The sequence below is a fragment of the Phasianus colchicus genome, chromosome 2, assembly GCF_987193195.1.
Source record: "Phasianus colchicus chromosome 2, bPhaCol1.hap1.1, whole genome shotgun sequence".
Lineage (NCBI taxonomy): Eukaryota > Metazoa > Chordata > Aves > Galliformes > Phasianidae > Phasianus > Phasianus colchicus.
In genome coordinates this window covers 34,914,894-34,932,005 of record NC_143437.1, presented here as the reverse complement: position 1 = coordinate 34,932,005, position 17,112 = coordinate 34,914,894, and the positions used below count along the sequence as shown (strand labels likewise).

At 37.6% G+C, this 17,112-nt stretch overlaps 1 protein-coding gene across 3 annotated transcripts in view; it reads right to left on the bottom strand.

Annotated features, from left to right (window-relative positions):
- Nucleotides 1-17,112, bottom strand: part of AKT3 (AKT serine/threonine kinase 3) — a 147,716-nt gene that overhangs the window by 10,518 nt on the left and 120,086 nt on the right. For all 3 annotated transcript variants that reach the window (XR_016464172.1, XM_031592720.2, XM_090135356.1), the window contains exons 11-12: nt 7,295-7,509; nt 4,807-4,894 (exon numbers count right to left, since the gene is read on the bottom strand). Coding sequence is in view for 2 of the 3 variants with exons in the window: in XM_031592720.2 (XP_031448580.1) it covers nt 4,807-4,894; nt 7,295-7,509 (303 nt within the window). In the remaining variant the exon portion in view is untranslated. The remainder of the gene's footprint in view (nt 1-4,806; nt 4,895-7,294; nt 7,510-17,112) is intronic.

The window sequence follows — 17,112 nt, the reverse complement described above, 5'->3', positions numbered from 1 at the left end:
TCCTGGCTACAAAAGTTGATTATATGTTGGTAGTTAAGTGTTCAACATCTGATGTCCAGAAATCAAACTTCCACCTATGTTAAATTTGACTGGAGAACTACGCAGAGCTGCGATTGTCAAGAATCAAAACAAAGAGACAGACTGACCTACTGAGAACAGCAGGACAAATACTGTGAGAGGAGAACGGGGTCACAGCACTGAAATACACCTTTCCATTTCACCACAAGCACACTCAACTTTAAGTGCTGAAAACATGTCATAGTTTACAGCGTTCCCAACTCAATGTACTACATAACTCACTGCAAGACATTCCAAGTAAACAGACTATTTTTACTGAAACTGAAATAACAACAAAGCAATAACAACAAAATAACACAATAAAGCGTTTTAATAAGACACTAGCAAAGTCTATCTCTAGATTTGATTTTTTTCTGATGCGTATCTGTTAATGCGTTCTCTCATTCATATGTCTTTTAAGCTCCCTTGGTGATCTTAAATATCCTGCAGATACTAACAAACTTCATGATCCTAAAAATCATGCAGGCATTACTAGTAACCCAAAGCCTTAGCTCAGACTTTTAACACCAGATTGCCAAGAATATTTCCAGAAAAATATGTCTTTTAAAGTACTTGTTTTCCTTTCCTAACAACATTTTTCTGGGGGGGTCCTTCTTCTGAAAATAGCTCAGTTACCAAGGGAAACAGGAGCTGACGAGATTATGCTCTCTGTCAACCTGGATGTCCTTCCCCCAAAATTCTGAATGGCTGGGCAAACACACCATGATGGAGCAAAATCCCACAAAACCACCAAATTGAGCTTACAGAATAGGAGAGGGCCATTCCCACCGCATCCCACCCCCAACCTCCAAGGTTATGACAGGAACCTGAGTTGAGATTCAGAGGACAGGACAGCAGGGAGCTGGAAGAAACCCTGCACACCATTAAGAAACTACGTGTGGGGTGGGGTTGGAAGTGGTCCTGGGCAGAGGAGGTGGCAGAGATGGGATTTCAGCACTGGGTCATCAGGGTTTTGCCCACAGATGAACTTTTTTCCTCAGGGCTGCAGCAAGGATGGCTTGCTTTTGAATCAAACACCTTTATGCTATACTCTGCCTTCTGTAAATTCAAGCAGTTCAGCAAAGAGGTGGCAATCAATCGTAAGATCTACATATAGCAAGTATTACTGGAGCACATTGAAAAGATCAGCCTGCTTAGCAGATTTCTGATGTTTTCACTACTTTGTATGGCAACAACACAAAAGCAAGTAATGGGTCATTTCTACAGGCTTTATTACACAGCAGGTAATCGTACCAAAATAGCATGACTCAAATAGCAACTGCTTAAAACCAGATGCTGGCGTTTTCCTATTTCCCTCCTACCTCTTCCCTTAAAATCTGATCAGTGAAAGTACCTAAATACGCATTCCGCATTAATTTTGCCAGATTTAAACCCAGGGTTTTAATCACGGCATTTCATCTTCTGTTGTGGTTGTGCCTTAAGAAAAGCAAAGGCTGGAGGCTGAGGCTGGAGGATGAGAACCAGCATCTCGCAGCTGCCTGCACACTGCCTGCACACTGCCTGCACACTGCTGCAGGAGGGGTGTCCTTGTGCTCAGCAGGGCTGTAACCATGCATGCCACTTGCCCCCTTCCTTCCCAGCACTAAAACAAAGAAATCTGCTTCAGGAATAGCCAGAGACTAGCAGAAATCAGAAGACATATGTAACTCAGCCCAAATTCCTGTCTGGCTTCTTCTTCCTTTCCTATCCCTATTACATGGAGGAGGAAACCCAGGCTTTACTAAGAGGTCTGGATTGTCCTCTGATGGGGGCCACCTGAGTGCTTCAAGCTGCACACCCGAAGACATACCCTAATTCCTACCTTCAAATTAATGCCCATGTGGTTTTCATTCAGTGAAAGATCCTAGACAGAACATCTGACAATTTCAGAATATTTCTACAATCCAAATAAAAGTACTCTAAAACAATTCCTAAATGAGTAACAGAAATGTCAAAAAGCTTCCTGGTCCTAGCTAAAAATAAAACAAAAGATTTATTTAGAAGTGTATGAGCTTTTGAAGTCCTCAGAGTTTGCCAAACTATTCCATTTCTCATAGTCAGGCACAGAAATGAAAACTCATCAGGGTTGAGCTGGTCACAGGAAGAACCTGGCACAGACTGTCCTCTTTCATATGCCCTCATGATTTTTCTGCCAAACATAAATACATCTGACCGCAAATGCTAAGTACTATACGTTTTTCATTTAAAGTCAACGACCTTCTCTGCTCCACAATGTACCATACAGTATTTTATTATCACTGCAAAGTACCAAATTAGTTTAATTAGTTAGCAGTATCAGCGAGCTAATAATTCCATCCGACCATTTGGATCCCTTTGACCTGACAGAGCTCGTGTTTGCTATGAAGCACTCCAAGTTTACAGACACATAATGCTGCCTCCAATCACACTCATGAAGTGAAAACCTGGTAAGTACAGAAATGAACTCAATCTCGAGTAGAAATGATCGAAATCAGTGGCACGGTGGTACAGCATACACATGTACAAAATGATTCCCCTGAAACTACTTGGAATGCACATGATTTTTCGTTTTCTATTGCTCTGAATGCGAACTTCAGTTCCTTCATTACTAAGAGAAACACATGCTTGAAATGCAGCCAGAAAATTACAGTTTCATGGTGCATAAACCTCAAAAAAGAATTCTGTGAAATATCTCTACTATGCAAATAATTATATCAACTATAAATTTCATCAAGTGACCCTACTACTGAAATCTGTACTACTAATAATAAACAGCAACAGAAGCAGGCATAGGATAAAGCTATTTGAAAACCAAATTTGTTCGATGCACGCTCCTGAGTTGTTTTAGGAACTGTATCACATAGCAAACCCTCAAAAACCTTCTCACAAGCACTGTAATAAAAATACTTGGTTGAAGTTCATTAAGCTTATTATTATGCTAGAAGTTCACATTTCAGAACACCGTCTTGCACTCTGCATACTTCAGAACTGATAAGACAGCGTGTGCACAGAAGGAATGCCTGGACTTCTGAACCTACCAGACAAACGGCTTTACAATAGCAATACAACTATTTTTGAATTAAATAGAAAAACATACTGTCAGAACTAATTTTAATGAGCTATTTTTCCATAAAGAACACACTGCGTGCCAATACTGCACAAAAATAATTCCTCTGGTCCTGGAAGTTAACTGAGGAAATCCAATTCATCGTTCAGTAGCAAATTCAGTTTCTCAAAGCAGCAGTGGAAAGAGTAAACACGGAGTGATTGCCATCTCTCCAGTTACCACATCCCACCAAGCCATATCCACCTCCACGGGCAGAAAAGCAAAATACCTCCAATTATTTTAACAGCACAGAATAAGATTAGGATGGAAAAAACACCTGTCGTGTTGATTTGGAAATATTCAGAGCCTGTGCTTAAAAGTTAAAGGGATCTATATTGTAAGAACTAAACTTGATGTTTAACAGTGTAGAATTGAAAGCTTTTAACCTAAAATTATCAAGAAAACTTTTTTGATGGAATGAGAGAGTAATGAAACGGCTTTTTCTTTCTCACCCGCTCCCAGCACTGTGCAATCCAATCTATTCTCTGTCCTCAGTTTGGAGTTTTAGATTTTATCCTCAGAGTGCTTCCCTACAACTGCCTAAAAACAACCAACCATTCTGAGCTCATGAAGTAACATGATTAATACACTCGTTAAGGTTATTTATTTAGAAGTTTCTTGAAACATCACAGTTCTGCCAGGGAAAAATCACACTTGGATCAAGTAACTTCAGAGAGTACCATATTTTGTATCATAATATAAGGTTCTCATTTCAATTCTGGTATTTGTCAGAGAAATACCACACCAACAACCACACATTTTTAAAATTCCAGTTCAACAACAACTGAAAAAACAGTTTGCAGCACTGACATTGGAGCATAAACATATTCTGCTCATTCGTATGTCTTCCATTTTCTTTTTTTCGAACAAAGCAAAAGAAGAGGAAAATTTTTAAATTACACAGCTCAACTGGCAGATTAACAGTATAGAACAGTTTGGGGGGAGGGGGGAAAGCACAGGAAAAAAAGACTATCAAAATAGAAGGGCCTTTACAGCAACAAGAAACCTCTTAAAAAGTACTGAGATCAAATCAGCTTATGCATATAGAAGAATGTAAGTCAAATTGAATTCCGTTACTCAGTAAGATACATTAATTCTCTAAAATCATCCCTATTGTGGTGATCATTGTAAGAACAGGACTGTGTTTAGATAAAACTGTTCAAATTCAATTCCCAGCACTCTCTTTCTCCAAAAGCTGTTCTAGCTCAGAATTTTAATGCTAGGTCTCTCTCTAAACTTTTAAGAGATTTCTACTTAAACACAAATAATGAGAAAGTTGATTTTTGCTATGAATCTTTTCAATTGCTTCATTATAACAATTCAGTAAAAGGCAAAAACACAATTCAGAAAAAAAAAATCTATTTTTTTCAATTTCCTGATTCATACAATAATTTTTCTCTTGAACACCCAGAAAGAAAAAAAAAGGAAAAAGTTTGGGAGGTCACATAACAGGAGGAAAATCTTTGCTGAGTTTAGTTTGATTAGCAACATTTACTTGTGGTCCAATGACAAATCATTAATGAAAACCAAAAGATGAAAGAAGTTCACCTGGATCAGAATAATTATTTGGACATGAAAAGTTGCAACGAAAAACATGCATAATTTCAAGACAGCAACAGACCCAGGATAGAAGCCAGGTTATTCAGCATCGTATAAGCACATACCTTTTTATCATATACATCTTGCCAGTTTACTCCAGCAAAGAAACTATGACGCATGATTTCTTTTGCATCATCTGGGCCTCCACCAAGTCTAGGCAGAAAATAAAAGAAGTCCATATTAAACAAGTACTACTTCTAAAAGGAGATTAAATTATCATGATTGTTAGAAAAAGGACCATTTGTTTTTCAATATCTGGGAAAAACTCTGACCTGTTCAGTATGATATTCTCCCCTATTTAATATGAATTCAAGATAAAAAGTGTTAACAAAAGCATCCAAATAATGTTCTGTTATACTTGATTATTCCAACCACCGTGTTTATTAGTGTCCATAATGAGTTTTTAATAATCCATTCATTCAAAAGACATTCTTGAGTTTTCTTGAAAGACTAACTAAAGATCTGGCACCATTAAAAACCAAAACTAACCCAACAAAGCTGACACAGAGTTTTACCAGGGAGGTGCCAAGCACTGAATTAGTAATGACTGACACATCATTTTTATAAAGTGTGTGCTGCTGTTGCATCTGGGTGCTGTAACAATTAACCAATTACCATAAAATAGCCTCAATCTGAGTTAATTAGTATAAATTAATAAATTGTAGGCCTGCTGAGAAGGTTATTTAAAGGCCACTGTAAATAACCACACTATTCACTGCAGCCCATAACTTGCCAAAGCCAGACTCTGGCATGTCATCTCTGGAAGCAAATTCCACCTACTCCAGGTGAACCCACACAAGGTGGACTGAGCTCCCATAAGTAGACACTGCTGCCAAGAAAAAGGGTCCCACTCCTGCCCATACGTCTCCCCTCACTTTCATCTACAGCATCACTTCCACTGACTGTGATGCTCACTGGAGGCTGAGAGCTGGAATCAGCTCACTAACCTGAAAGAAAACTAACCCCACAAGGAGAAAACAACAAAGAACCGGCAGCTTTTTTGCTTTAGAAGTCAAACTTGATTCAACATCAGTTTCAGTGAGCTCCCTTAGGCTGCTGGTGGTGGAGACAGAGGCACACATCCGGGGAGAGGACCTCTGCCCCTTTCAACAGCAGGTGGACTTTTAAGACTGCTCAGCTCTGATCTAGCATCTTCCCAAGTCTAGCTATCCTATGGCATAACAGTAGTTGCAACAGAAAAAAAATATCTAAATTAACAAACAGCTTGTGTATCTTGTCAACAAGGAGAATGACACAGGCATTTGTGTTTCATTAAAATGAACTGCTAAAGACATAAAGAGAAGTTTTAAAAGCAAGGAGCAACAATTCTCAAAATTACAGAAATATTCTGGACTACCATCTCAGACTTGCAGTGACTGAGCATAAACTTATTTCCATGCTGTATTCTTCTCTGTTTCTCAACCGCTCATAAAATTTTCCACATCTCTGCTGAGCATCCCAGTCTGCCTGCACTCTTCCAACTTCCCTCAGTATCTTCCCATCCAGATGCTCAGAGAAGAGCAGAGCTGCAGTTAATCTCTGTGCTTGCACCCTATTTATCAGTAGCTAGCACTGAAACTTGAATATGAATAAGCTGAAGAACACAGAAGTCTGTAATACATACTACTGGCTGCAAAGATTAATTATAGGGAAGAATCTTTTCAATTCTAAAGGCTAATATATTTGATAAATCAAATTGTTTGGAGGTTAAAATGCAATAGTAATTACTACAAATTCTTACCTTACATGTATTTATTTGGTTGGTCATGGTTTCCTTTTACTACATACAATAAACTTAATTAAAACAGATGCTGATGGGCAGCAACAGAAAGGATGACCACTTGTGCTGTGTCAGCTGCTGCACCTGGCTAAGCACAGGCAAATCCCACTGAGGGGCACTGAAACTGGTCCTGCCCTGAGTGTGGGTGAGCATATTCTTGCTACAGAAAACTTCTTGTCTAGAGATTGAGGATGGAGTGCAGGAACTATTGGAAGATAGCTTTCCTAAAGAGGAATCCTGCTGAAAGGTGCACAAGAAGCAGGTAGGCAATGCTCACTTTCAAACCACTGCATTTAAATCTCACTTAGAGGATGCATTATCAATTTGTAGTTTACATAATCTGTGATCTACTTATATGCTTTAATGCAACTTAGCTGTGGCAGCTTTTACGTGTCTTCACACATGATCACACTAAAAGAAAAAGTGGGGCATTTCCATTAGACTATGTAACCAACTAAGGGTTAAATCATCCTGTGACAAACACTACATAGCTCTCGTTTTGTTTCAGTACATAACCTAAACCTGAAAACTTCCTTGAGTTTGCTGTGGATGATTTTAAAAGTGTTCTCATCCAAATCTCTTTTCTCCTTTTGCTTATGGATCTCACTGTTGTATATCGTAAGTGGAAATCTGAGGTTGTATGGCTGTATATGGCCCCTTCTGATGACTGGTCCTTCAGTTAGAAAGACCAGGCACCAGTGGCCTATTTTTACTTTAAAGAATATAAGCTGAGTATTTTTTTAATGGCTATGTACCCAAGTAATTTCACTTACCGCTTATTTGGATCTTTTATCAGTAGGCCTGAAAGTAATGATTTTGCATCTGCAGATAGAGTTCGAGGAAATTTTATGTCCTCCATTAGTATCAGTTCAAATAGTTTCTCGTGATCTTGGTTGTAGAAAGGCAATCTTCCACACATCATTTCATACATGACAACTCCCAATCCCCACCAGTCCACTGCACGACCATAGTCATTATCTTCCAACACCTAAGACAGAAAGCAAAGCCAGCTGTAAAGCATGTGCTATTTCAGATGGGATCATTTCAGCTTATTTGATGTATCTTTATATAAGTGTCTTTCGTAGACTTCATTTCCACAGTGTGTAACAAGAGCTGCCAGAACTCAGACCCAATATATGTAACTGCAGCACTGACCCATACACCTGAGTTCACTGCAATTACAGATATACCAGGGTCTGTGCTGTTATCCTGTGTGCAATCATCAGAAACAAGCAAAACATACAATTGAGAATGGTCTCCTCAAAATTATCATGACTGCATTTTCCCCTTTTCTATGTCTTCTGCCATCCCATTTATTCGCAGTTTTAGGAAGAGACACTTCATCTGCTGGTACTGCAGTCTCAGTGTTCTTCATGGAGAGGATGTGACGCGTCTCCTTGCTCAGCCACTTCCTCTCTTTATCCTACCTGCCAGAATAAAGCCTGAAATTGAGAAACACCCTTCTCTTCCTAAAAGAGCTTAGCTTCCTTGCTTCTACTGTGTTTATACTAAAAACCCTCAAAGCATTTTTCCTGACAATTCCATTAAGTTCCATGAGGTAATCCAAAGCAGCTGAACGGTACCAGCGCACAGAAACATGGCGATGTTTACATGATAGCTTTACCATGAGACTGTGGGTGTGTATGTATGATAGTATATGATCACACAAATAAGTTTGTGACATGTTAAAATGATAATGCCTCCAATGTTGTGCGTCTAAAAAACTGACCAACTCCACAGACTTCCTCCAGCAGCCTTAGAGAATTGGAATAAAAATATCTAAATGGAATTTCTTGATCTCAGTAGATCTTAATATTGCATTACAGCAATGGAAGTGAAATAATAGCATTTTACACCCATAATGAAAGCATTTACAAAGAAGAAACTAAAGGCTACTGCATGGGTATATAATTCAGATTTCTGTGCGTTATAAGGAGATCATATCCTTGCACCAAAAAGGTTGTAAAAATTAGAAGTTAATAAATGCTAACATAGAAGGCACTGCATGTGCTTCAGTTGCCAACATGTGCTGAATAAAGGTACAGTAATATAAAGGCAAAAAAATTTAAAACAAGAAATTAGACTTAAATAATAAACAGTAAGAAAGTCCAAATAAATGAAACTAAAATAGTTGGACTCTATTTATAAAGTCCTAAAGAATTCTCCATCGTTTTTGTATCATTAAAAGGCAGTTTCTGAAAGACAGAATACACATACAACTGATTTAAAAATACATATATATTAACCTGTAGAGAACAAAATACCTTTTACAAGTCACTGTCACATGCAAACAAAAATGCCAAGCACTCACCCAGACTCTAATAGGAAGCAGACACACAGGAACAGTCATCTAGATACACGCCAGGGAAAGCCTGGTGACATCTAGTAATGCCTTCAGGCTTTAAGGAATAGGCAACCTCTAGCAGATAAGGTATAAACTTTTTCCCTAAGCAGATTATCTTGTGACTGTCAAAAAAGCATAAGAAGACTTCCAGCAATTTCCTCTGAAGCAATGGCAGACACAGCCTGCACCCATCTGGGACACTGAGCGGCCATGACTGCTCCATGTCCTACAAGGACACGTGCATGACAATGGGAAGTCCCTGTGAGAGTGCACAGCTTGTTTATCTGCCTCTCCTTTTTCTTCCCCAGTAAATCCAATCCTGCTCCTAAGTGCCTGGTACATGTTAGTAGCAGAAGCAAAATACAGTATGGCAATGATGTTCCCACAGTAATTAATGCATTCATATTCCTAATTTTCACTATCTTTAAGGATTAGTAGTAGGAATGCAATGGAAAGAAATGTATTACAAATCCCTCTTGTGTATATAAGATTAAAAAATCATAAATATTAACACATTAACACATACTATTTACAACCATGCCAAAACACACAGATTCGTTACATCATTGATATTTCCAAATAGAGGGTGAAATTTTGGAAAGTGTAAAACACAACAAATTATCTGAGTAAGTACACGTGACAAAAGCAACTAAAATAATTCCAGCATTTTAAAATTAATTAAACACTTTATGAGTTTCAGCACACCGTAAGCTATTTGCTGAAAAACTGTATATGAAATCTGCGGCACTTGTCTTTAAATCACCATTTCTTCTGCCACAGAATAAAAGCATTATGTGTTTTTCTAATACATGTTTTAGCATTGTTATCATTTCTCCTATTTGTACCATTAGTTATTCTTTTCTTTAGAAGCTAGTGAAATACAAAAAATTGTGAGGCAGTGGTGGAGCTTTTTACAAGTGAGCTGAGGTGTGGCTTGCACATGTGACTTACAAAAGCACGCAATGGGAATATAAAGCATTTCATTCTCTGAGTGAGGCAAATCACATGCCCAACAGCTAAAACAAACCAGATCTGGGGTTTTACCTAATTTATGCAGGGCTTTACCTAATAATAATAAAAAGTATGAGCAACCTTTTGCTGCATTCCCACAACAGCAACAAAACAGTGGTACAAAGAAAGAGCCAAATGTGATTTTTAACCTCTTTTTACATAAAATCATAAAAAAGCATAAAAGCTGGATTAACTGCCTCCTGAACCCGCATATCACCAGCCGGGTTCTCATCCCCAGCTGGCAAAACTGGCAACTCTTTATTTTTGTTTAAATACCTGGTTTACAGCCAGCCAGACAAGCAAGAGCATCAGAAGGGTTTCGTTTAGGCAAAAGGAAAGCAGCCTGAAAACAGCGTCAAGAAAGAAAAAAGCAGCTCCATTTATTTTAATAGAAATGGAATAAAATTGTGCATTATGCATTCACAGAAAAAAAAATTGTGTGCATTTAAAGTAATCTGTGGTTTCTATTCTTCCATGGTTTTAAGAATGGATGATACCATAGATCATGGGAAATAAAACCCAGGAATTTATCTCATTTTTACTACTTGAATGTATCTCACTCCCTTCGTGTTTCAGGCTCCAGTTCTGGTTCTTCCAGAGGCAGTACTGACCTGACACATGCTCCCATATTTTTCACTTGCCATGTCAAAGTTTTGCAACACACTACATCGGAAAGAAAAGATTTACCCTGGGCTATTTGTAAGTCACCTTGGGACCTGAGTCCCCACACTGCTACAGCAGCACACGAGGAAGCAGCATTTGGAAGCCCAGTGTAGGTGGTGTCAAACACCCCCTACCACAGAAAGAAATGCCTACAGTCCTCATCACAGGAGCTGTGTGGACTCTCACTGTTACTCCTGAGCATGCAGAGAGCTGCAATAGCCATCCTCACACCTAATGGGAAGATGAAGGACCCAATTCTCTTCTCAACCTGTATTTCTCTAGAGTACTCTGGCACTACAAAAGTGCTCCAAAGTGGGTGAAAACTAATCACTGCACTGAAACCATATCATTGTTATGGGCATTGATGCTGCTCTAAAACGTACAGCTGCAATAAGTGGACAGCTGCAATAAGAGTCTGCATTTATATGAATGCTTTTTTAAAAAATCTTCAGAAGTGCTACTAAGATTTGTATACTTCTAGTTTTAGATAAAAATGCAAGATGTTAAGTAACATACAGACTTTCTAAAAACCAAGAAACATTAGTCATGCACCTCTTCCCACATGCAGGCATTTTTGTGCTTTCATGGATGTTTTAGAGGTACCAGACAACACTATAGTTTCTGCTAAGGGAAAACTATTTATTTACTTAAGAAATTTCATTTATATTGTGCTCAGATGGAACAAAGCACAGCTCTCATCTTTATGTTATAAGCTAAAACAGAAATCTACACTAATACACAATCCACAGAATTGCATGCCCATCTAGTTAATGGTAAAACTTAGTGAAAACACATATTCTCTTTACATCTTCAGTAGCTTAAGTTTTCTCTGCTGCTGCAACTTGAGATACATCTGTAAACTCATTTACAGAAGTTTGGAGCAGAAACTAAGGCAACAGGCTATAAGTCAAATCTGACACAAGCACAAGCCATGCTTTTACATGATTCTGAGAAAATCTTTTGAAGGGTAGCAGTCTACATAATAGGTAAAACCTATGACCATCTGAAGTCAATCATGCATTTCCCCTTTATGTCAGTGAAACCAGGATTCTCCGATATGTCAATAATCACATAACACTAGACAAGGTGTGACTGCCCTGGCCACAGACTGAACACAGAAAATCTCTTAGTTCAATTTTTTTCTGAATTTTCTTGAAACAAAATGTATGTAATGATGTCCTCTGGAAGGTTTTTGGTTGCACAGGAGAAATTTACACAAACAGGAAATAGACTTCCCACAGATCACTAAGAATTAATTCATCGCTGTAACTTCTGGACTCTAAAAATGTAGACAAATACAGGAATAACTGTGTGAATGAAAGGCTTAGTACAATTCACTACTGATCTTCTACAAATGGTTGTCAGTACTGGGTTTTATCTTTAAAATAACACTATCTAACTATCAGGTACTTTGTGCTAGATAACCAAGGCAACTCACTGGAAAACCAATAACATTTTTGACCTGGTTTTGGTTACTCTTAATACACTATATACAGGCTCTACGATAGGACATTAAAAACAAATAGCTTACTCAATCAATAATTTTGTCAGAACAGATGGGAAAAGATTTAAACATCTAAACAAACTGTCTGCACACCTATGTTGTGATAGAAAACTGAGAACTTGGATACACCAATGTACTGTTAATTTAAGGGGAAAAAACTGTTTTCAATTAACTTTACGGTTCAGGTGGAATATATGTTACCTAAGCATTTCTGGTAACCCTTCACACATTTTTATTGCTACAGTTGTTGGTCTGCTAACAAATATTCATCCACATATTCAACAAAAGTTGAAAAGTGTATCTGCTAAAACTTTCTATTGATTGCGGTAGGTACTGAAGCAAAGTTTATGGCCTAAAACTAACAAACTAAGGTTATAAACATTTCTTTACAGAAACAGTCATCCCAAATGTTAAAAAATTCTTCCTACGTAAAGGTATGTTTGCCAAATATGATACACATTTAGGTACCATCATAAGAGAATCTGCAGACGTCCTCATATCTATTACCACTGTACTGGCAGTACACTCCACAATATGCATTAGCATAAAATGCAAGATGTAAGAAATAACAAATAATGACAATATTGTGATAATTTTTTTCTGGTTGCTTGTCATTCTTGATGAAAGCGCTCTGATTTTTTACCCACAGTAAACAGCGTTTATTCAGCTTCTGTTTATTGTTCATTGCTCTCAGAAAAACTGAAGGCTTATGCTGAGATGGAAATAATGTTTGTATTGATTAAATGAAAATTATTGAAAAAAATGTCAAGTGTGCTATTGAGAGACTTCATAAGAATTGTCATACTTTCTTGCTTTAAACAATAATTGTTTTTTATTAGAAAACTGCACTCTGCTTTACAGTTCTGGTTTGAATACAATGGTTTATTTTTAGGTAATGCTGAGCTACTTTGCTTTCTAGTCTTCTGTTTGTTTTATTATTTTTGCATATTTGTTACATCTTTCTCCTTGAGAAGTCTGATAGTGCATGTGGACAATTAGCTTTTGTGCATGGTGAGATTAACCAGATTGCACAACAATTCAAATTCATGTTACGTCACTGGTTATCTGGTTTCAGGAGAATGTCCACCTCTTGTGCTAATTTATCTGTTGCTGCAGCAGCTCTTCTGTATGCATAACTAAGTGATGCTTTCATACCCCCATTTTTTGATCCTGATGCTGCTGCTTGCAAATGTTCTGGATACCTTCCCTTGTCCACATTCCATCGCATTCACCCCAGGGCTCTGCTGGCAATGCCAAGCTGACAAAAATGCTCCAACTGAAATCACTAGGTTTTTGATGACTTAGGTGTGTAAGATGACACTGTGGCACACTACAGTGTATTAAGTGATAACAAATGAGAAAAAAAGATCACGTTTGAGGTACTAGCATCTCAAGATTAAAAAAAAATTGCACGTCCATTTTCTTTCAACATAAAAATTATTTGGGATTCTACTGTAAGGAGAAAATTCCCTACTGTAAAAGTCACACAAATCAGAAGAGAAAATATTTTCAGGCATAGATGCTCTTTCTCCTTCCACTCCCCACTGGTCTTCACCCAGAAATAAAACACAGCCAAATGTACAACAGACAGCTGTTCAAGAGCACACTCCAACACTGAGACACGGTTCCACAGGTAGAAAAAATTCTATTGTGTCTCTAATAAGAAGCACATTTTGCATGAAGTATCTTGGTAAACAGAGAGTAAATAAACTTGAACTATCCTTTTGAAGCCAAAAGAAAATTAGTGAAGCAGAATACAATAACATAACTACAGTGTTCTGGTACTAAGCAAACTAAATGTATTTTAAGAAAAATGAGTACTGGTTATGAGAAGTTGAGAGTTTGGGGTTTTAAACAAAAGCTTACAACCAAAAGTAAGGTGTTCTCCACCACTATGAAGCAGTGTCTCACGCTGTAGATGAAAACAAACATCAAAATAAAAAATATTTATGGCTTCAGCACTGGTAGAAAATGGCAATTAAAATATTTATCAAATACATCTTAATTTATGGAGTAAAATACATCTTATCAACAGAAATATTTTTAGAAGGACCTCCTTTCTGCAGGACAGAAAGATATTTATGATAAAACCCCTTTAAACTAATGAAAGGCAATAAACAAATCTGTGTGATCCACAAAGAAAACAATGATTTTTTTTTATTGTTGTTGATTATATCTTCTCTACTTTCTCAGCTTTATATCTGTCTGTATGATAAAGAGGTAATTCTGCCCATTACAAAGTAGCTCTAGTTGTACACCTACCCCAAGAAAATTATTACATGCTTACGTATACACAACACTACAAATATATGATGTTACAGAACAACTCTTCCAACAGCACTCTCTTGAGTATGGAAAACAGTTGATTTGAATACATTGTTTTAAAAATCAGACAAAACATAAATTTCCACCTTTTCAAGTCTCTGGCTGATAAAAATTTATGTTCCATCCTTAGACAAAACAACCCTTATACAAAACAACAATATACTTTCCTAAATTTACATTGAACACTCATAGGTTCCGTTTCTTTCTATCACAAATTTTGAGGGTGTTGTCATGGGTTTTTTTTTTGCCATTTTTGTTGGGGGGAGAGAGGGAAAGATGGGGGGTACTCTATTTTGTTCATTCTAACTTGGCGATCAAAGAATTTTTATTTTTACACTATTGCAGAAGTGCATTTTTCTAGGTTTCCAAAACCACCTTATTCAACCTTCCCCATCTGTCACCATCTGCTTCTTTTTAGCATGTACTTTTTGTGTGATCACATAAGCATGTGAAAAATAACTAACATTCAGATGATTGTCTGCTGGTACATTTGAGGACTGGGCATAATAAAAGTGAACTGCCAAAACGTACTTAACACTTCTAATTTTGTTGGGTCTTGCATGTAAGCTACATTTGATTTTCAAACTGTTTTACAGTTGGAAAGTTGATCAGGTACTCTAACAGTAAAACTGAGACTACATAATTAGCTCAGCACTAAAAAGATTATATTCAAAGACAGGAACAAAACCCAGAAATATATCCACACGAGTTCACACATCCATCTTGACTGAGTCTGTCTGCACAATGTTGCCTGAGGCATAGGATAAGATGCTACAAGAAGTCTGCTTCTGGACAGTCACAGCCTGTGTCTTCACTCTACACTGCCAGAGGACAGGGAATAAAGGACTCCCATAATTACAAGCAAGAAACTCAAACGAGAGTAGAAATGCATGGAAATGCAATCCATTCTTTGCAACACAGCAGATACTGCTTCTAGGTGCAAAGTAATTGGAAATTGCTATTGAGGCACAAGAGCCAGAGGATGGAGGTGCCTATTTCTAGAGCTCTATCACACTTCAGCACACAATCCATTTCTGCTTGTAAATGTCCTTCCTAATCAAGCTTTAATATAAAAAGAACCAAAAAAGGTATGAAGCTAGAGAAACAAATGTACCTCCCAGCCTCCAATTAAACCTTACCTTCACTCTACAAAAATTAAATACGTGAAATTTTTTTTGTCTTGTTAGAGATAGCACTACAGGCTTCAGGTCTTAAAATACATTTGACTAATATAGGCAACTTGGTGTACTGTCTTTCTGGTCTCTCTTGAAAAAAGAATCAATAAAAAGAATCCCAGTACCAAGTGAAATCATCCCCTACCTCTGAGAAAGCCAAAATGCCACCAGTTAGAAGGCTGCTCACCAGAAGCAACCAAATACAAATGACAACTTGCTCTGTAAAGAATGATGGAAGACAGAGGACAAAATAAAGTCTCTTTTTCACATTTCTCCTAGCAGTATTGTTCCAACTCCTACAGTTCCTACTGTTCTTACAGCCTTGCAAATGCAGCTGTCATCTAGCAACATCTTAACAGCTGTTTTACCTTAACATATGTCACTTTCCCCAAATTCTCTTCTTCCCTATTTACTTGTACTGTCCAATAGTTCTAGACTTGGAAAACAATGGCGCATACCTGTCACTTATATAAAAGCCATATAGAATTTCAAAAAGCAATTCACTTAGGTGCCTCAATTATCTTCAAATTCAAATAAAATGTGAAGGAAAAGGAGATAAACAGACACAAGCCATAACAAAAGTAATTCCTTCCTTCAGTACCTCTATGTTCCTAAACCAACAACTTTGCGCCTAGCTCCTCTCTATATTAATTCAATCATCAATTTCTACTGCCTTCCATCTCTGCAAAACACTTTATTACTTTCTGTTAAAGGAAAATTAACAAAATAACATCATTGTCTTTTGTTCAGCTCAGGTTTGCTTTCCTACTCCAACCACATAAGGAGAACCTCTCATCTCTAAGCTGTGTCTTCTGGCACCTTAATCTACCCAGGAAAAAATCAGATTCATTTTCTGAATTCCTTTTTTCTCTCATTAACCTTTCTCATTACTCTCATCTTTACCTTACTGAAATACACCTCTCTGTCAATTTAAAAAGAAAAAAAAAAGTGGCTTTGACTATATTAACTACGCAACTTCATTTTTTTCTGTTGCACAGCATGTCCACCCAGAGGACCCAGCCCTCTCGTTTCATCAGATTCTCTGCAAACAAGCACCTTCACGCTTTTCCCCACGCCTGAAGGAGCTCCTCAGGTACATTCTTATTGCTACTTTTATCTGCATTGAAGTATTCCTTTAAAACACTGCTCTCCTATGATGCCTGCAAAAAATTAAAACACTGATTTTCATTCTACTCATAGATTGTTTCCTAGTGTTCCCTCTGTGCACTAGATTCAACTCACATCAAACAAGTTATGTGGCAGACCACCATATTATCAGTCCAAAAACTTATCAGACTACCTTTGGTAAATATCTTGAGCCAATAGAAGCAAGCACTATAAGAATGAAATAAATGCACAGCTGCACCAGTGTATAGCCAAATGTATAGCTGCCTCTACTACAGCATTTTATAACCTATATGCACTACAACATTCCAGAAAAATTCAAGTTCAGTTCCTGTAGTGCATGGGAAAAGTTTCTTGCTGTGACAAATCAGACTTGGACAGTGTCAGGAGTGTGGGGCACCATGCTTCTCCCTTGCTGAAATTCAGCCACTGACCTCCAACAGC